This window comes from Oncorhynchus mykiss, chromosome 13 (genome assembly GCF_013265735.2).
Source record: "Oncorhynchus mykiss isolate Arlee chromosome 13, USDA_OmykA_1.1, whole genome shotgun sequence".
NCBI classification, from domain to species: Eukaryota; Metazoa; Chordata; class Actinopteri; order Salmoniformes; family Salmonidae; genus Oncorhynchus; species Oncorhynchus mykiss.
Genome location: NC_048577.1, coordinates 42,869,591 through 42,888,941, shown reverse-complemented (window position 1 = coordinate 42,888,941; position 19,351 = coordinate 42,869,591). Strand labels below are relative to the sequence as shown.

General features: G+C 45.2%; 2 protein-coding genes across 4 annotated transcripts in view; one reads left to right on the top strand and one right to left on the bottom strand.

Annotated features, from left to right (window-relative positions):
* The window catches only part of LOC110485180 (meiosis inhibitor protein 1), a 29,272-nt gene extending 22,286 nt beyond the window's left edge, over positions 1-6,986 (bottom strand). For both annotated transcript variants that reach the window (XM_036942436.1, XM_036942435.1), the window contains exons 1-11: positions 6,726-6,986; positions 6,482-6,637; positions 6,161-6,284; positions 6,023-6,073; positions 5,699-5,772; positions 4,809-4,914; positions 1,033-1,236; positions 730-899; positions 476-590; positions 275-391; positions 81-180 (exon numbers count right to left, since the gene is read on the bottom strand). In XM_036942436.1, the coding sequence (XP_036798331.1) occupies positions 81-180; positions 275-391; positions 476-590; positions 730-899; positions 1,033-1,236; positions 4,809-4,914; positions 5,699-5,772; positions 6,023-6,073; positions 6,161-6,284; positions 6,482-6,631 (1,211 nt within the window). In that variant the 5' untranslated portion in view covers positions 6,632-6,637; positions 6,726-6,986. The remainder of the gene's footprint in view (positions 1-80; positions 181-274; positions 392-475; positions 591-729; positions 900-1,032; positions 1,237-4,808; positions 4,915-5,698; positions 5,773-6,022; positions 6,074-6,160; positions 6,285-6,481; positions 6,638-6,725) is intronic.
* A 1,117-nt stretch (positions 6,987-8,103) lies between these two features.
* LOC110486441 (ankyrin repeat and fibronectin type-III domain-containing protein 1-like) lies at positions 8,104-18,040 on the top strand. 2 transcript variants are annotated; one of them, XM_021558047.2, is made up of 18 exons: positions 8,104-8,296; positions 10,211-10,584; positions 10,787-11,042; positions 11,350-11,550; positions 11,693-11,806; positions 11,919-12,016; positions 12,194-12,284; positions 12,499-12,606; positions 12,866-12,965; positions 13,215-13,344; positions 13,457-13,576; positions 13,777-13,998; positions 14,102-14,268; positions 14,514-14,679; positions 14,887-15,049; positions 16,071-16,237; positions 16,343-16,541; positions 16,744-18,040. In XM_021558047.2, the coding sequence occupies exons 2-18, from the start codon at positions 10,423-10,425 to the stop codon at positions 17,538-17,540; spliced, it is 3,261 nt and encodes a 1,086-aa protein (XP_021413722.2). In that variant the 5' UTR covers positions 8,104-8,296; positions 10,211-10,422; the 3' UTR covers positions 17,541-18,040. The 2 variants fall into 2 exon arrangements, with proteins under 2 accessions (XP_021413722.2, XP_036798341.1); XM_036942446.1 differs by lacking the exon at positions 8,104-8,296 and having other exon boundaries at positions 8,320-10,584.
* The last annotated feature ends 1,311 nt before the right edge of the window (positions 18,041-19,351 follow it).

Below are 19,351 nucleotides of genomic sequence, written 5' to 3'. Positions count from 1 at the left end.
AAAGGACAAATTGCGATACATTCACAAAATGTCAAATAGACCAGCTGTTATGCATGAGGTAGACAGACCTGATGCCTCACCTCTCCAGTATCTCTGTGAGCAGCAGCAGGCCCTGTCTCTGCACCTCCACGTTAGTCAGCCTCAGGGCCTCCTTCAGACTGCGTACCAGAGACTCAATACCTGACACACACACACACACTGTGACTTTTACGTCTTGCTCAGTAATTCTATGATGCCATACTGTGAGTGTGTGTGTATGTCCTCTTTCTCTCACCGTAGACAGAGTGACACTGAGAGAAGAAGAGCGGGTCCTCAGTGAGCAGCAGCAGACAGCTGTAGACGGACCACAGCAGCACCTCACTGCCACTGTTCAGACGCTCAAACAGAAACTCTGGGAGAGAGAGAATGATGAGACACAGGAGAGAAAGATACGCTCACAGAGTGGCGTCTCAGACATTCAAACAAGTTCTCTCACCGGGTACGTCTGCCTGGATGAAGGAAGCACAGTACTGGCTGGGGGAGTGGACCAGGATAGCAGCCATACACTGAGCACTGGCCACCTGCAATGTCTCATCCCCACACAGCAACAGCTACAACACACACACATTAGTCGTCATGACAATGTCTTCAAACACTGCCGTTTTTTAGACACTCAATGTAATCAGTCAAAGACATCTTCTACTGCTGCTATCACATTTTAACAAAAGATGGTGGTAGATTGGTGAAAACCTTTTTGAGTATGAGTGGCAGTGAGCAGCGCTCCAGGGAGAGGTGGGTGCTGGACTGGGCCTCTTGGTCCTGGTCCAGGCTCTGATCCAGATCAGACCGGATCTGCTCACAGGGGCTGTTCATCAGCACAGACACCACCTCACCCAGCTTCAGCAGCTGCTTCAGGAAGCCTGACGCACAAACAGAAAACACACTTCCATATTCACTGATTCATGCTAAATGTTAGGTTACATGCACATATATGATACTACCGCTTATTATATGGTAATAAGCACCTCCCCCTTACAATATGATGGTTCTCACCCAGGCAGTTGATGGTGAGCTGAGAGGAGCAGGCGTGGGACAGGGTCTGCATCAGCAGCACACACACCCTGTCTCTGAGGGGGGAGGGCAGGGACTGGGCCGCTCCCCCCGCCCCCCACACCCTCTGCCACACGTAGAAGACTGAGGCCTTCAGACTCTCGTCTGGGTAGAGCAGCGTGGAGCACAACCGCTCCAACAGGGGCACTGGGGCGAGAGAGAGAGAGAGTGAGAGAGAGAGAGAGGGAGCGAGAGAGAGAGAGGGAGCGAGAGAGAGAGAGGGAGCGAGGAGGGGAGAGAGAGAGCGAGGAGGGGAGAGAGGGAGCGAGGAGAGGAGAGAGAGAGCGAGGAGGGGAGAGAGAGAGCGAGGAGGGGAGAGAGGGAGCGAGGAGGGGAGAGAGGGAGCGAGGAGGGGAGAGAGGGAGAGGGAGCGAGGAGGGGAGAGAGGGAGGGGGAGCAAGGAGGGGAGAGAGGGAGGGGGAGCAAGGAGGGGAGAGAGGGAGGGGGAGCGAGGAGGGGAGAGAGGGAGAGAATGAAAAAAGGGAGGTGGGGGGAGAGGAAATGAGAGACACATACACACAATAAGGCAGAGACAGACAGAACATAAGGGCGATGACCGATGGGTGAGAAAACAAACAGTGAACAAAGCAGGAACTAAACCCCAGCTACACTCTTGGCTGAGAGTAGCGGTGAACAGACCGTTGTGTGTATAAAGCATGGCATGCTGATACTACACACCAGACTCAGTCAGACACCCTGTTGAATTGAGTTTGTTTAACTTTGACGCAGCCAGCTTGAGCTGCTCATACAAGCCAGCCAGCCTGAGAGTTAGAGGCCCGTCAGACTCCAGAGGCAGCCAGCCAGGAAAGACTCCCGGCTCCAACCAGGTCTGGCTACATCACAATACAAACGGGAGGAGAGAAAGGAGGGAGAAAACACGTCTGCCTGTGCATTTCAACACTATGCAAAGTAATGTAAAGGAAAATAATGACATCAATTCGACAGATGATTAAAAACAAGCTGTGGCTACTATTTGTGAGTTGAGTTCTCTGTGCTGAATAGTTTCTCCCCCTCTACTGTACTCTCTCTCTCCCTCTCTATTCAGGGCCTCAGTGCCTGTGTATCAGCTGGGAGGCGTGAACTCGCTGACAGGCAGGCAGGCACCGTCAATAGTGGCAATCCACATGGACTCATGACACCGCGCTGCTTAGACAAAATAGTAAAACACTGAATGTCCACACACACAAAACTATTACGAAGAGGCTGCGGTTCCGGATTTTCTGGCAAAGTTTTGTGGCAAAACATAAAGAGATTTCTGTCGGAAGTTTACATACACCTTAGCCAAATACATTTAACTCAGTTTTTCCACAATTCTTGACATTTAATCCTAGTAAAAATTCCATGTCTTAGGTCAGTTAGGATCACCACTTCATTTTAAGAATGTGAAATGTCAGAATAATAGTAGAGAATGGTTTTTCTGCTTTTATTTCTTTCATCACATTCCCAATGGGTCAGAAGTTTACATACACTCAATTAGTATTTGGTAGCATTGCCTTTAAATTGTTTAACTTGGGTCAAATGTTTCGGGTAGCCTTCCACAAGCTTCCCACAATAAGTTGGGTGAATTTTGGCCCATTCCTCCAGACAGAGCTGGTGTAACTGAGTCAGGTTTGTAGGCCTCCTTGCTCGCACACACCTTTTCAGTTCTGCCCACAAATGTTCTATAGGATTGAGGTCAGGGCTTTGTGATGGCCACTCCAATACCTTGACTGTGATGTCCTTAAGCCATTTTGCCACAACATTGAAAGTATGCTTGGGGTCATTGTCCATTTGGAAGACCCATTTGCGACCAAGCTTTCACTTCCTCACTGATGTCTTGAGATTTTGCTTCAATATATCCACATAATTTTCTTTCCTCATGATTCCATCTATTTTGTGAAGTGCACCAGTCCCTCCTGTAGCGGTTTTGGAGCAGTGGCTTCTTCCTTGCTGAGCGGCCTTTCAGGTTATGTCGATATAGGACTTGTTTTACTGTGGATATAGATACCTTTGTACCGGTTTCCTCCAGCATCATCACAAGGTCCTTTGCTGTTATTCTGGGATTGATTTGCACATTTCGCACCAAGGTACATTCATCTCTAGGAGACAGAATGCATCTCCTTCCTGAGCGGTATGATGGCTGCATAGTCCCATGGTGTTTATACTTGCATACTATTGTTGTACAGATGAACGTGGTACCTTCAGGCATTTGGAAATTGCTCCCAAGGATGAACCAGACTTGTGGAGGTCTACCATTTTTTTTCTTTTCTTTTCTGAGGTCTTGGCTGATTTCTTTTGATTTTCCCATGATGTCAAGCAAAGAGGCACTGAGTTTGAACGTAGGCCTTGAAATACATCCACAGGTACACCTCCAACTGACTCAAATGATGTCAATTGGCCTATCAGAAGCTTCTAGAGCAATGACATTTTCTGGAATGTAAAAGATGTTTAAAGGCACCGTCAACTTAGAGTATGTAAACTTCTGACCCACTGGAATTGTGATACAGTGAATTATAAGTGAAATAATCTGTATGTAAACAATTGTTGGAAAAATGACTTGTGTCATGCACAAAGTAGATGTCCTAACCGACTTGCTAAATCTATAGTTTGTTAACAAGAAATTTGTGGAGTGGTAACAAGTTAATGACTCCAACCTAAGTGTATGTAAACTTCTGACTTCAACTGTTTGTAGCTGCTGCCCACTCTGCTACCTACGTAGCTGTTGCTCAGTGCTCCGCTCACTGCCGCTCCCCCCTCCTTGATTGGCTGCTGCTCAGTGCTCTGCTGCTGCTTCCCCCGCCCCCTTGATCTCCAATGAACGTTGTACACAGAAGACATGGTCGACATGTTACAACTATTGCATTCCATACCCCAGCAGGTTATTAAGCATAAGCACAATTTCATTTACTTTTTTCAGGGTGGGAATTAGGCTACATACAGCTATTTACATGTTGCACAAAAAATACATGTTCAACATGTTTGTACAAACTTGAGGTCTGTTGTCACAGTATTGCAAACATAAGCATCCGGGGCACTGGGTGATGAAAATGAACTCGCCCATTTTCAGACTCTGGTTACCGGTCGGGATTCGAGCTCGGCTGCCTAGATCGTTCGGGTGCCCAGACGTGGAACAGCTGTAGGTAGCTTACTCATGCCGTAGGCAACTAACATTATCACAGAGAGACTAAATAGCAGTTAGAGGGCCTTGTATGTGGTTAAAATGCAGATTGTTTTTTTGCCCCAATGCAAAACTCAAGTGGGGAGTTATACATGCAGCTATATAGGCAGCATATCAAATACGAGCAAGGCACAGACACGCAGTCCAATTAATGTTCCCTTTTCATCATTATTGCAAACATTGGCTATAGCAGGAGGCAGACAGCAGGAGGCAGACAGCAGGAGGCAGGCAGACAGGCAGTCAAAGTAGTAGTGCTGTTTTTCAGCAACTCTGGCTGGTGGCCAAACTATAAAACCAAATTCACAATAACACACACAGCTCACCACCACACAGGCTAAAACCTCTCAATAATATGCCAGCCCCACTTGACCTAAGTTAAGATACAAATGACTAATGGACCAAGTACCTGGTCATTACACAGGTAATGGTGCTAAAAGAAATATGGCAGAGTACGCATTGAGGGTGATCGAAGGTAAACACTCAATAGGTAGCACAAAGGAGATGAAGAGCATTTTAATGTGAGCTTGGTGAGAGATGGTGGAGGTGTGGAACACAGTCTCACCATGGCTGGAGGCCAGGCTCTGTGGCAGGGAAGGAACAGCATCTACCAGCTTCCCCAAGAAGGTGAAGGTGGGCAGGAAACCCCTCACACTGGACTGGTCACACAGCTGGACATGGGACAGAGGAAGTTCTACAATCATTTTCACACACTTTTGTGTCTAAATTCATACCAACCAATTCAATCCATTCCTAGAATACAGTATGACTTCCTTCCTGTCCGTCTGTCAATGACAGCTAGTCCACAACCCTTCCATTCCCTCCAGTAACAAAGGTGCACCAACTTCTTTATTCCATCGTTTGAATCTAATCAAGTTTCTTCCTAGTAGTGTGAGAGGACTTGTCCACACCTCAGCCCGCTGTTATCATCCCCAGTCAACCCTACAGTCAGCCCTACCACCTGCTGCTTACTCTAGAGTTTCTACTGTTTCCCAAGGTGACACAACAACACAGACTACAGAGCCAACATTTCAACTGTTTACCAAACAAGCTGGCTTTACCCAACTGATGTGTGTGTGTGTGTGTGTGTGTGTGTGTGTCTCTCTGGTACTAGACCCAGTCATCTGCTGGTGTAAAGATCAAATCCAAATCAAATCAAATGTATTTATATAGCCCTTCTTACATCAGCTGATATCTCAAAGTGCTGTACAGAAACCCAGCCTAAAATCCCAAACAGCAAGCAATGCAGGTGTAGAAGCACGGAGTGTTGGACTGAGAGAAACATGTTAATATTAACAGACAAAGCCAATAAAGTGATGACCAAAACAGTGGAAAATCCAAGTCTATCGACAGGCTTAGTGTACAAACGATGGGTAGGCATGAGATTCTATCTGGCATTTATTCCTGTCTCTTTGTTTCTGAGTGAATTTGGAACAGAGAGACAGTGATACTCACTTGTGTGTCTATCTCATCCAGGATGTAGCACACATACTGTTCACTCTGTAACTCCAAGAGCAGCTGAACCAGCACTGAACCAAGACACAGAGAGAGAGAGAGAGGGGGGGGGGGGGGGTTCCATAACCAACAACACTCTAATTAACAATTCTGCTGAGGCACTCAACAACCTATATCTCTCTTTAACCCAGACTAGGAGAGCCAATGAACCTGGTCATGTTATAGACCAGAAAATAGTACAAAGATATTATGATTTAGTCAGTAAAGAGTGAGCATTCTCAAGCGGCCGTGTGTATAATCAGGCCATTTAAGCTTTCCTCTTACCCTGTATGGCCTGCTCCAGAGTGGCTGGGTCCTCTACTGTGTGAAGCATCCCTGTACCGAAAACAGAGTCAAATAATGGTAGCGATAAAGCAAGGCTTTGTTTGATTGTGTGTGTGTGCGTGTGTGTATCTTTCTTACCCAGTAAAGATGCTGTGAAATGCAGACAGACCCTGTGGTCCTGCAGTAGCAGCTCCTTCAGAGCCCCAGGACAGCTCTTCAGGATCCCACTGATCCCTGACAGCGCCACAGACTTTCTCACAGACTATTGAAGGGCAAGAGATGTCATTATAATGATAATACATTTTATTTGCGCCTTTCAAGATACCCTGGACACTCAAATGATGGAACCACAGGTGTAGCCAAGTGCATAATAAGGGTTGATGGCAGCTCATGTTAGCTGTTGTAGCAGAAATAACAATATGTGGTTAATAAAACATGTTGAATATTTAGATATCATACCGCAACGTTGTTGCTTTCCATCATCTCAATGACACAAGCGACGCAGATCATCAAGCCGCCCTGGTCCGGGTGACCCATGCGAACACGAACAGACCATTTCGGATCGTGCCTGAAGTGAATATTTTCATAAATCACGTCCACGCTCGTCATTTCACCCTGAAAATCAATGCAGACCATAATGGTTTGTTTTATTGTGTAACTGGTCATATTTCAATGTATCTAAAGTAAATGTATTGTAACCTACCTTCTTGCCTTTCCTACCGCGGATGCTCGCTAACTTTAGCTAACTTTAGCTTAGCTAGCCGACTGTCACCGGAGATAATTTACTCGTTTTATTTAAACTGCCAGATAATGGGTCAAAATGAATAGGTTAACGTTGTCTTAAATAACTAACTGCCGCTAAATAATGTTATTACAAACAAAGCGATCAAGTCTAGCCAAGTAGCTAGAGAAGTCAGAGATTTAACCTTCTCTAAAGAAAGTCATGTAGTTAACTAGCTACTGATGTTCGCGGCAAAACTGTCAATAGTGAATCATGTGACAGCAAGGCTCATTTCTGGCTCAACCAATTTTTATTTTTTATTATTATTTTTTTTTACCTTTATTTAACCAGGCAAGTCAGTTAAGAACAAATTCTTATTTTCAATGACGGCCTAGGAACAGTGGGTTAACAGGCAGAACGACAGATTTGTACCTTGTCAGCTCGGGGGTTTGAACTTGCAACCTTCCGGTTACTAGTCCAACGCTCTAAACACTAGGCTACCCTGATATTTGGACTGCTACAGAAATATGTATCTTTATTTCAAGCCGAATTTGAACCTGCGACCAAAAACAAGTGCACTGCCTGTGGCAGTATTGAAGCCAGGAATAAAATACGTTTTTGTCCAACCCAAGCCCACTGCACTGCTGGTGGCCTGTCATAATGGCAGGCTCGGCCGCACGTAACTCCCTGGACCAGAGCGAGTTAGTGATCTGACTCCTGTTAAGTTGATGGAAGAGGGGGTTTGGACCTACAACAAAATCACAATCTCTCATTTGCTTTGATCTGAGGGCTCTGATCTGCACAGGCCAAGGTCTTTGAAGCTGGGGTCTGCATTTCTTCAGATGTTCATATCACCATTCATCTTCATACATAGGGCCCATGGGCTGTTGCTCTGAATCATGTCACAGTGTGTGTCTCAGTCTGTGTGATGCTCAGCTTCCTGTCGAAGTGACAGACAAGACTGACGTTGCTTAGAGACACCATAGGTCTGTGACCACCAGCCAAAAAAGACTGAGTGACTAATGTGGAGGCAAAAATAAGAGCCTTCAGAATGTAATACATGGATGGTTCTGTAGAACGGGTTCACAATAACATTTTATCATTGTATTAGCTACTTATTTCACATTTAGTAATAGACTTACATTTGCCAATTAGGTTATTGATGCAAAGTAACTGACGAATCTATTAACATTAGCCTTTTGATATGGAGCCACTACTTTATCTACCTTTATCTATCTAGCTGTATAATAATGTTCATTCTGAATTGGTCCATGAATGTAAGCCTCAGCATATGTGAAGGAGAGAGAGAAAGAGAGGGAGAGATGGGAGGGGCGTGAGGTACTAAATTGTATGTTGAGCGTCCCAGCAGCAGGTTCGCTTGACCGTGAGAAGTGAAAATTCATAAAAGGGGATTAACCACACTGAGAGGGATGAGTGAATTCCGATTGCTATCGTAACTTTAGGACTAATTTATTGACTTTTAATTGACGCTTTCGTGGTGTTTGTGGTGTAATATGTGACAAGGGGGAAGCAGGAGCTTACATCTACGGAAGGTATTGTCTTGTATACATTTAATCTAACATATTTACCTGCCTAATAATTAATAATACAACACACAACCAGGTTGTTACAGAAGCCATAGGATTCGAGTGGATTATTGCAATAGGGTATATATAAAATTACAAAAATGATTTTTAAACTCATTTGTAATTTTCCACTGTTTTTAAATTCGTTTGTATGCGATGTGCATGCTGAATATGATGTTGTGCATTCTATTCTAATTGGGTCATTTTCTAAACTTTTCATTAACTTAAACAACTGTGTATTTATTACATAGGCATAACTGTTGCATTTGCGCTTTGGCTGCTGTCAGATGCTTGTGTAATGTTTCAGGGATGTTTTATTCATTATCTGTATGTATACAAAATCTTCCAACGTTTCCTTATTTGGTTCACGCAATTATTTCGTTTCTTTCGAGTAACAGCATCACTTCCTGGTGCCAGGAATGAGTCAAATAATATTTATGTATAGACTTACTGTGAAACATTGCTTTGTCTGTTATCAAGCAAATGCTTAGGCCTATAAAAAAGTCACAACAGAATGGAATACATTTATAATAATGACACTCTGCATAGCATTATGTCAATGCTACTTCATAGAAGCTTCAATATCAACTCTAATTACTGAATGTCATTTGTTGTTTACATTAAGTCTTTTTGTCCAGTGATTGGTATCTGTTGGCACCTCCATGTAGCATAAACACTAATCCCTTCACTGAACCAGTTTCACAGATACAGATCAGCACTTTCCATAAGAGATGAAATGCACAATGAACAAACAATAGAACTGAATCTACCAATAACAGTGAGGAGGTCTCACCCTTATCTTTTCCCTATGCATGAGAAGGCAATGCAGGTGGTAAGAGGAGTGAGGGATTGTTATGTCACATGTGGGCATATAAAAGGTACAGAATGCCAGCTGGGGACACCAGGTGCCTTCGTGGCCACAGCAAAGTGCCACAGTACCAATACAAGATCAGGGAGAATTCACTTTCTCTAGGAGACACAACCTAGTTAGTCAGAACATGACCAGTCAGACATGAAGATTGAATGTGGCTTTCATTTCCATTAGAATGAGGGAGGAGGGGAAATGGGTGAGGGAAAAGAAGCTTTGACAGAAAGATGGAGTAGGGGCATCTCTTGCCAGGGATGCATTTTGTGTCTGAATAACACTATGATGTAGATGGAAGTAAGTGGAAAGCTGAGGAGTTGAAAAGGGCAGAAGAGAGAGGGAGAGGATGGAAGAGAGTGTAGTGACTGAGGAGAGAAAATAAAAGTGAAAGAGAACATTTTGGTCAAAGCAACAAAAAAGTGTCAGGGGGCTTTTGGAAGGCAAGTGTGCAGCTGGATTATGAAGACTGAACGGTGCAGGATACAATGCTGCTGGTTTTTCCTGTCTGAAAAGAGGTGAAGAAGAATAGACAATTATCCATCACTAATGTAAGACACGATAAAGGCAAATGTGAGGGCAGATAAATGGTTCCGTATGTATGACATGTTTGATCTCAGGAGCACTCAGTGTAATAGCGTTTACCGTGCACTCTGTAGACTTCCTTTCCTCAGTTCATTAGATTGATGGTGGGATTGCTTTGTGCAGAGACTCCATTGAGTAGGAAGAAAAGCCATAAGGCATTAGACTAGAGAGTAGGAACAAAGGGGAGAAGAGTGAGATATTCTAACTTCCGTGAGACATTTTCCATCTGCTCTGCTCAGGCATTGTAACTTTGATCCACTTATCCACCAACACGCAGTGCTGCTCAACTCAACCCAGGTTCCCCTAAGTAGTGATACATTTCTGCAACCGTTTTAACGGCTGGTAAGATGACAGTAAGACTGACTTTGTTCTGTTTTTTGTTTTTCTATCTATTTTTCCCTCCATCTTATTCCTACTGTATCACTCCATTCTAGTCCTCTAAAGACCTCTTCCTGTTTCAAACCCCCTTCATCCTCCCTTCTTCCCCCTCTCCCTCCCCCGTGTACCGTTCCTCTCTTCACGCTGTCTCTCTGTGACCTTTCCATCATCCATCCACCTTCTTCTCTTTTGTTCCAACCTCGTCCCCTGTAACTCCCGTATCCTGCTGTGCACACTCTCTACCAATTGTGTGTGTGCCATCTATTGTATGTCTGTGTCGGTGAGAAACCCGCCACCGCGGCGGCGCTCTCTGGGTCCCGTTTCGCCTAAACGCATCTACAGAAACCTGTCGGTCAGGCTGAGGGGCGGAGAGTCCTCTTTTTCCGGAGAGACAGACATGCCGAAACATCCATGCAAGGCCCCTCACACAGTAAGACATCCTGAGAGAAAGTGAATTATGGAATCACTTTGGGTGTTTTATCTTTGAGAATTGTCTAATATTGTTGTTCCATACTATCATCTAAAGTAACATTTTCTTCCTGCATTTTTCTGCCATGCCCTCTTACCCTGTATCCCTCCATGTGCCTGTTTCTAATTTCTCACTCAATCCCCCTCTACTTCCCCTGTATTAGTATAAGAACCTGTGGGAGGCCGTGGAGAATGAGGACACCCTGGCGGTGCAGAGCCTGCTATTCAGGGACAGAGTGTGTGGCGGAGGAGGAGGACGGGATAAAGAGAAGAAAGAGAAGGACTGGGAAAGAGAGAGGGAGAAAGGTGTAAACAGAGTGAGTGAGCAGGGCCTGGTACCTCTGGACGTGGCTGCTCTAACCCAGAACTCCCCTCTGCTGCACGTGTTGACCAAGGCAGGAGCCAGACACAACCCCGTCTGTGAGTCTTACACAGTGACGTAGATTGAATCAGTGCAATCAAGAGATGGTCAAGTAACAGTTGTACACATTTCACACAAACAATGGTTCATCCAGTACATTAAGACATTATTATTTTGGGGTAATGACTACTAGTGAGTGATATTTAAATGTAATGTTTACAGATATAATTCCTGTCACCCTTTCCCTCTATCTTGTTCCCACACTGTGTAAACAATGCAAAACATTTTTATTATCTCTCTCTCCCACTCTCTATCCTCTCTCTCTCTCTCTCTCTCTCTCTCCCTACCTCCCTCCCTTTCTCTCAGTGTGTCTTCCAGCGGAGTGGTTGTGCAAGCTGGATGCCCTGGTGATGTTGGCTGACAGGCAGGTGGAGGACAGAAGGGAGGAGCTACTGGGTGGAGCAGGGGCGGGGCCACATGTGCAGGCCGACATACAGAGGCAGCTCCACCTCTGGACTCTGCGGCAGCAGCTGTACTGCAGGATGAGGGAGAGCTTCCACCACACAGGTCAGAGGCTAGGGGTCAGGGGTGATGAAGGACAAGTATGATGCACGCAAGCCAGTCTCATTGATTCGTTTATGTTATGTACTTTTGGTTCCAAGTCTGTGTTTACTGTCTGTGTGTCTCTCCATCTCTCTGTGTCCTCTAGACCTCCCTGGCCCACCCAGTAGCGTGTCACTGTTTGTGACCAGTGCCTCTTCCCTGTTTGTGTCCATTCGAGAGCCAACCGGTATCACCACTGGATTGATCACCTGCTACAGAGGTGGGGTTCTCCTACTCTAACTCTAACATTGGCTCTAATCACTATTACAATCACCACTCAGTCCTCAATATCATAGATACATCCGTGTCTCTCTTCCTGTCACCTCCTACAGTGGAATGGAGCACCTCTGCCAACTTCAAGAGTATACTTGGCTCAGCCCAAGTGATCGACACTAAGACCCCCGTCCACAGCATCACAGGACTCAAGACAGTAAGAGACACGCGAACCCGGTCACATCTCCTGAACCAGGACACCCTGAGGCTAGGAGGCACTTAACCTCAACTCTCTCAGTTACCTGCATAAATTAACAACTACAATGTAAAGTTATTTGCCCTGGTCTGCCTGTTCGTAAGGTTAAGTCATGATGATAATGTATTGGTCTCTTAGGGAATGCACTACTTTGTGAGAGTGACCGCCTACAATGTGAAGGGATGGGGCCCGGCTCAGAGCTCCAGCCCAGTCAGTGCTGCCCCCTCCAGTGAGTAAATGGAACTGCAGACAGCCAGACAAAAGAGCTTTCCGATATTCTATATTGTCATCAATGCTCTGCGTAGAAGTTGACCCTAATCACAGATCAAGAATCAGCTCCCCAAATACCAATCTCAGCCATTTGAAGAAAACAGCTGACCTTGGATCATATGACTCCACAATGAGTATCAGTGAACGCTGGTGGGCTGTGTCTCCCTCTGCAGGCTGGAGGGAGTGTATGGGAGTGAAAACTCCAAGCAGGAACAAGGAGGCTCTAGCCAGGAGACTGTTGGAGCAGACCAGAGAGCCACACTACAAGGGATACTGTATAGGTAGTGTACTTCTTGAACCATAACATAGATACCGCATCTCAGTTCTGCCTCTCATACAAGGGGAATTAATATACTATTCAAATGATTTGTGTAAAATTAACATCCTTGTACATTAATTTTTTGTATATATATTTTTTTTATATACACCTGTATAATACACGAGAAAGTAAACAGTATCAGTCACTCAAAATAATACTCTGGCTCTTTCACATGGTCCTCCATGTCTGAATGTCTCATTCCTTTGTCCTGTGGCCCATAGAGAGCTGCAAGCCCCAGAGCCCCAGTAAGCGCCTGTCTATGTCTCGCAGCCTGAAGCTGCTCTTCCAGTCTGCCACCAAGTTTGTCCGTCTCCTACAGAGGTGAGATAGCAGTGCTCCTCACCCAACAACTATGTATCTCTGCCACTAACCTCTCCCATGGTTACATTTAGAGAAAGATCCCACTCTGTCTTTGTTCCCTCAGTACATCCCCTACTCTTCAAACAAGTGTCCCTTTCTGCCCTCTCTTTATTGCACCTACCTCTCTATTCAGTTTTCTTCTGTCTTCCCTCGTTAGGATGAAACTAATCTTATTCTCTCCTCTGTTCTTCCTCTTTGTCTCATTGTTAGGGGTGTATACCTGGCAACTGTGTTCTACAGAAAGGAAAACATCCTGGTCACAGCAGATGACCAGCTCCCATTGGTGGAGATCCAGTGCTGCTCCACCTCCATCTCTCAGGACTTCCTTTGGTTTGCCAAGGTTAGCTGTCAATCTAATTAAATACTTTGGTAGGTATACCGGTATGAAATATATGTTCCAAAGTTACATTGTCTATTTTCTATCTTTCTATCCCTCTCTCTCTTTCTTACAGTTGTCCTGTGCGTGGCAACAGGTGCCCTGGCTCCAGCAGGCCCTCTCCTCCGCTCTCTCCTCCTCTTCATCACTACTTCAGAACAGGCACAATATCTTGCAGGCTGTAGCACAACTACAGGTGAAAAAAAGGATAATGTATACTGATAGGTCACTGTACATGGCCTTCTCATCAATCAAGCACCTAGCAAAGATGAAGAGACAACATTTTCTGTGAGCTTTCTCTTTCACTGCCTGTTTCTCGTTTGCTTTCCTTTTCACTATTTCTATTAAAACATTTCATACTTTTCTCCCTCTCTCCTTCCCTGCCTCTCTCTGCAGTCCTCTCTGGGGACAGTAGACTTGGGGCAGGTGTACTATGAGCCTCTGAAGGACAGGCAGGGTAATGTCCTGCTGGTGACAGTTAAGGATTGTGCGGCCCACACAAAACCCCCAGACCTCCCTCTCCACTGGGTCCCCCTGGCCTGGTTGGAGAAGATCCGGAGCAGGACCCCTCTACTCCCAGAGCCTACTGCCATGGACACCCTCACAGAGCAGCTCAAGGTGACCCTTCCTGGCTGGAACACTGTGTGCTCGTGTTTATACACAGTAGTAAGGCTTCTTATTGTGCTAATACAACAATGCCTTTCTCTGTGTCCCTTACCAGGAGAAAGTGTCCTTCCACAGACGCAGTGTCCAGTGGGCCCAGCCTGGCCTGTACGTGGGCATCTTGAAGCTGTGCAGCTCAGTGGAGCAGATCAGGGTTCTAGTGCCCCAGAGGCTGCCCAACCTGCTATGCCACGCCAGAATGCGCCACAATCCCCATGTGTCCCGGTAACACAGCTAACATACTACAACTGAGCTTACCACTGAGTTCAGTATGCACTACCACATACAGACTGACTTTTAAACTGTTCTGACCTGGTATAGCTGATGATGAATGGAATACGGTATAATACTTAGAATGAAGTGTGTCCTCAATGTTTTTCTAGTGTTTTTAAGGATTACTGACTGGTCAAATGAGATCATTGCTAATGATAGTTCCTTGTGATGTGTCTTGGGCTGCATTTTTCTTTTAGCGATGAATGGGCGTGGTTACAAAGCCACAACATGTTAACAGCCAATGAGGACACAGAGGGTGAGGATGAGACCTCGATGGACATCTCTGGGCTGGGGGAGTTTGTGAGGTCACTCAGGGCCGCTGTCACTCTCCTGTTGACAAAGCTCAACATCCCCCTCTACAGGGTAACCATGGTTTCACTTACTCTCCAACTCACATGCTTTTAGATCTCATTTGAATGTTATACTGTATCTTGTGATACACCTCTCTTACCTCCTCTTGTCTTCTCTCTCTATTATTTTATTTTTTATTTTTCTCTCTCTCGATGTTCTTCACCTCTTCTCCTCATCCTCTGATCATCACTTCTTTCTCCCTGCTCTCCTCTCCTACAGGCGTATCAGTATGGTGTGTACACTCGGGAGCTGCTGCAGTTTGGGGATAAGATGTCCATGCTGCTCCTACTGCCCCCTAGTGAAGACTTCAGTTCTAGCTACTGGCCCCTAGTGGGCACCAAGGAACCAGGCCTCACAATGCCACTGCAGATCTTTGAGCTGGGTATGTATTGGTGCCAGGGTTTAAGTTTCGAGTATTTAGTGTCACACGCACAAGTACAGTAAAATGTCTTTCTTGTTTGCTCTTTCCCAACAATGCAGTAATCAATATCAGTATTAGTATAAAAAAAAGTAATAAAAAGTAAAGTAGAACAAAAACACAGAAATAGAAATAAGAAGAATATGAGAAAGTAAGTAAGCTATATACAGGATCAGTTCTAGGATCAGTGCCAATACCACATTTACAATGTGCAGGGATACCTGAGTGGGAGGGTTAGATATGTATAGGGGTAAGGTGACTAGGCATCGGGATATATGATAAACAGAGTAGCAGCAGTGTATTTGATGATTGTATGTGAGTGTGTGCGCGTGTGTAGAGTTAGTATGAATGTATGTGCATGTTATGTGTGTGTGTGAGCAAATGAAGTGTGTGCATGTGTGCTTGCCGTGCGGAAGTAGAGAGAACAGTCTATGGGGTGGCTGGAGTCTTTAACATTTTTCTGGGCCTTCCTTTCACACCACCTGATTTAGAGGTCCTGGGTGGCAGGGAGCTCAACCCCAGTGATGTTCTGGACTGTCCACACCACCCTTTGTAGTGCCATGTGGTCGACGTCGGTGCAGTTGCCATACCAAGCAGTGATGCAGCCAGTTAAGATGCTCTCAATAGTACAGTTGTAGAACGTTTTGAGGATTTCAACCTCCTGGGGGGCAAGAGGCTCTGTCGTGCCTTCTTCACGACTGTTTGTGTGTGTGTGGACCATTTGAAGTCCTTAGTGATTTGGACACCGAGGAACTTAAAGATCTCGACCTGCTACACTGCAGCCCTGTCTCGGGGCGTGCTCGCCCCCCATTTCCTGTAGTCCACGATTAGCTCCTTGGTCTTATTGACGTTGAGGGAAAGGTTCATGGACAACATAGAGAATATAAGATGTCATGCCATTTATGTTTTGGCTCAGAGTAAACGGTCAGTGGTGGTGAGCTTAAATTTTTCTCTTTATTTTCTGTCTAATCCTCCCGTCTCACAGTGCACTTCTGGACGTACGAGCAAGACTTCCTGTCTCAGTACTGTCAGGTCTGGGTTCGGTTGGAGCTGGACGCCCATCTGTCCCAGCAGGCTTTGCGAGAAGCTCTGGACACGAAGGAGGTGCAGGAGGCCAGAGACCGCCTTGGTCACATCACTCAGCTCTCACAGGTAGACTACCCATAGAGAGTAATGAAATAGATATCAAAGGAGGACAGTATGTGTGTATGAGAGGGAATGAGCCCCCTTGCCTCTCTGTCCCTTTGCCCTGTTTAGAGTCTTGAGGTGGTGTGGCGTGAGGCCCGGTGGATCATGGATGTCCTGCAGTGTGTCCGCTCTAAACAGTGGGTGGGGGCGGTGCCTCTGGGCCTGGTCATGGGAGGAGACCCACCTGCCTGCCCAGACGATGAGGAGGATGACAGGCCTACCACCAGAGTCTGGCCCCAGCGCATACTCTCTCAAAATAAAATATCAGGTGACTTGTTAATGTAGTAGATGTAGTTAATTCATTATGCACTGTCTTTGGTTGGAGCATTAGAGAGCAGGCAGGGGTGAGAAGAAATTTGTTTTATATTGTGATGCACTTAATTCCTTAGTTTGATATTCAGTCACTTCCTTTGTCTGTTTGATGTAACTAACTCTCCTTTCTGTTGGCCCTCTCCTCTCACTGCCTCTAGAGAGCATTACCTGTACTGTTACAGACGTTGGTGTCAGCAGTGGGATCTCTGAGCCAATATGTATCCCGGGGGTCCATGAAAAGGCTGTGGGTTTAATTGAGGGGGCTAGCAAAGGGGGGTACCCCGTGGACCTCAGTGCCCAACAGCCTGTTGTGGCGTTCAACAGCCTGGACCAGTCAGGAGTTGGGTTCGACAGTGTGGCCCAATCAGAAGTGTTATATCATAACATTATGGCCCAATCAGAAGTGGTATATCATAACATTATGGCCCAATCAGAAGTGGCAGATCATGACATTGTGAACCTGCCAGCTGCCTACAGTGGAGAACTGGAGTATCCTCACAGTTTTGTCAGTGATGTGATCCCGCCTCTACCAGAGCTGGACATCATCTTCCCCACACTGAGTCTGATAGATGAAGAGAGGGAGGAGGACCCTGTACCTGGGAGGATGGATATGTTTGACAGTTTAAGTCTTGGAGTCGGTGAAAGCGAGGCTTTCTTTGGACTAAACTCTGACTTGAAGAGTGGACCTAAGGGTTGCTCCCTCTCTGATGTGCATCATGATACGAACTCACTGACAGCAGGCCTTAGTTTAGGAGACAGAACCTGTGCAGATACACTGTTCTCAGGTCATTTAGACAGGCTGGCCACATCTGCCCCTCTTCCCATTGTAAGGACCACACCTGCCCAGAGCTGGGATTTACCTACAGAGGACACTATGGTACATGCTGGCAACAGGGGGGGCAGCATGCCAGCCAGGAGCCAGGTTAAGTGGGTGAACTCTAACCAGGCATCCTGATGTATCCAGATATTATTAGAACTGAACGTTACACCGAAATACATTGTACTTACTCATCGTGCCTCTCTAAGAATTTGACAACCAATTCTCAACAAATTCTTAATATGCTTTTAGTGCCTTTAACTAACAAACGGTGGGATATTGTGTGGCAAACGGTGGGATATTCATTTGTTGTTTTCTCATCACATTATCTGACTCTCTGTAGTTGTTCCTGTGGTGATATAAAGGGCCTGTCTCCAAGAGGCCCGGTAGACATGTTCTGTGCTTCTGTACGCGAGAAGTCTCCCTGTTGCAACTTGTATTAAACTGAATTGATGTATGATTGTCTATATCCACAACTGCTATTCTCTTTTGTTCAATGTAAAATACTCTTCACCGTATTGCACTCTATTAACCTGTTGCACTTGTGTCCTTTGAACACACAACTAGCTAGTCTACAGTAAAATCAGTTGAATGGTTTATCTTTATGAAATGACAAAATAAAAATATTTTCAGCTGTATTTGTGTTGTTCCACATTTTATTTCTAAGAAAAAAGTTTGTTGTATTTTTTTTTTTACATGATCCTTTTCAGAAACGGGTGTGTATTTGAGAAGGTTACACAGGCCAACTGGGTATTAAGATGAGGATATGTGTGAGGATATCAATTCAAAATGCCAATATTACAGGTCCAATGCAGTTGTTTTTATCTCAATATCAAATCATTTCTGGGTAACAATTAAGTACCTTACTTAGATTTTTTTCTAATTAAAATACTCAAAAAATTATCCCCAACCGCAGGACTATACACTGAGTGCACAAAACATTAAGAACACCTGCTCTTTCCATGACATGCTGACCAGCTGAATCCAGGTGAAGCTATGATCCATTATTGAGGTCATTTGTTAAATCCACTTCAATCAGTGTAGATGAAGGGGAGGAGACAGGTTACAAAATGATTTTTAAGTCTTGAGACAATTGAGACATGAATTGTGTATTTGTGCCATTCAGAGGGGAATGGGAAATTCAAAAAATGTAAGGGCCTTTGAACTGGGTAGGGTAATAGGTGCCAGGCCACCAGTTTGTGTCAAGAACTGCAACCCTGCTGGTTTTTGACGCTCAGCAGTTTCCCTTGTGTATCAAGAATGGTCCATCACCCAAAGGACATCCAGCCAACTGAAACACAACTGTGGGAAGCATCGGAGACAACATGGGCCAGCATCCTGGGAGAACGCTTTCAACCCCTTGTAGAGTCCATGCCCCGATGAATTGAGGCTGTTCTGGGGTAGGCCAACAGTTCCCTTGAAGTGCCATAGGCCTATTTGAAGTCCCCATCTTGTGACTGTCGAATTTGTATAGCGCCTCACAATCATCACACATAACAAAGCCGGCACTGCTATCATCCTCTTTTACCACTTCACCAAATCTTTACAAACGGTTACTTTTCTGGCCCTCCCTTCTCTTTATTTTATTTCATTTCACAGATTTTCTTTTATTGAATTAAACTCTGACATTGTCCCTTTTGCCTCCATGGATCGACTTTAAAATGTGCTGCCTGTTCCCAAAAGCATTTGGCGATTGGCGTGTAGGATATTGGGCGCGTGTACTGTTAGGCCCTAAAAATTCAATGTAGCCTATAGATATAAATAGCAATATAATTATACATTTATGGATTTTTTAATGTACTGTTTTCTCTTTATTCAAATCGACTAAATCTGCCCGCCCTACATATATAACCTCGGGGACCGCGGGTTATGAGTCAACCACAGGAGGGTGGTGGAACCTTAATCGAGGAGGGCGGGCTCTGGGTAATGGCTGGAGAGGAATAGTTGAA

Coding starts and splice junctions, on each gene's coding strand:
- LOC110486441 (XM_021558047.2), top strand. CDS start 10,423: ATGTCTGTGTCGGTGAGAAACCCGCCACCGCGGCGGCGCTCTCTGGGT. Junction 10,585..10,786: donor CATGCAAGGCCCCTCACACA/GTAAGACATCCT, acceptor CCCCTGTATTAG/TATAAGAACCTGTGGGAGGC. Junction 12,285..12,498: donor AGTCAGTGCTGCCCCCTCCA/GTGAGTAAATGG, acceptor CTCCCTCTGCAG/GCTGGAGGGAGTGTATGGGA.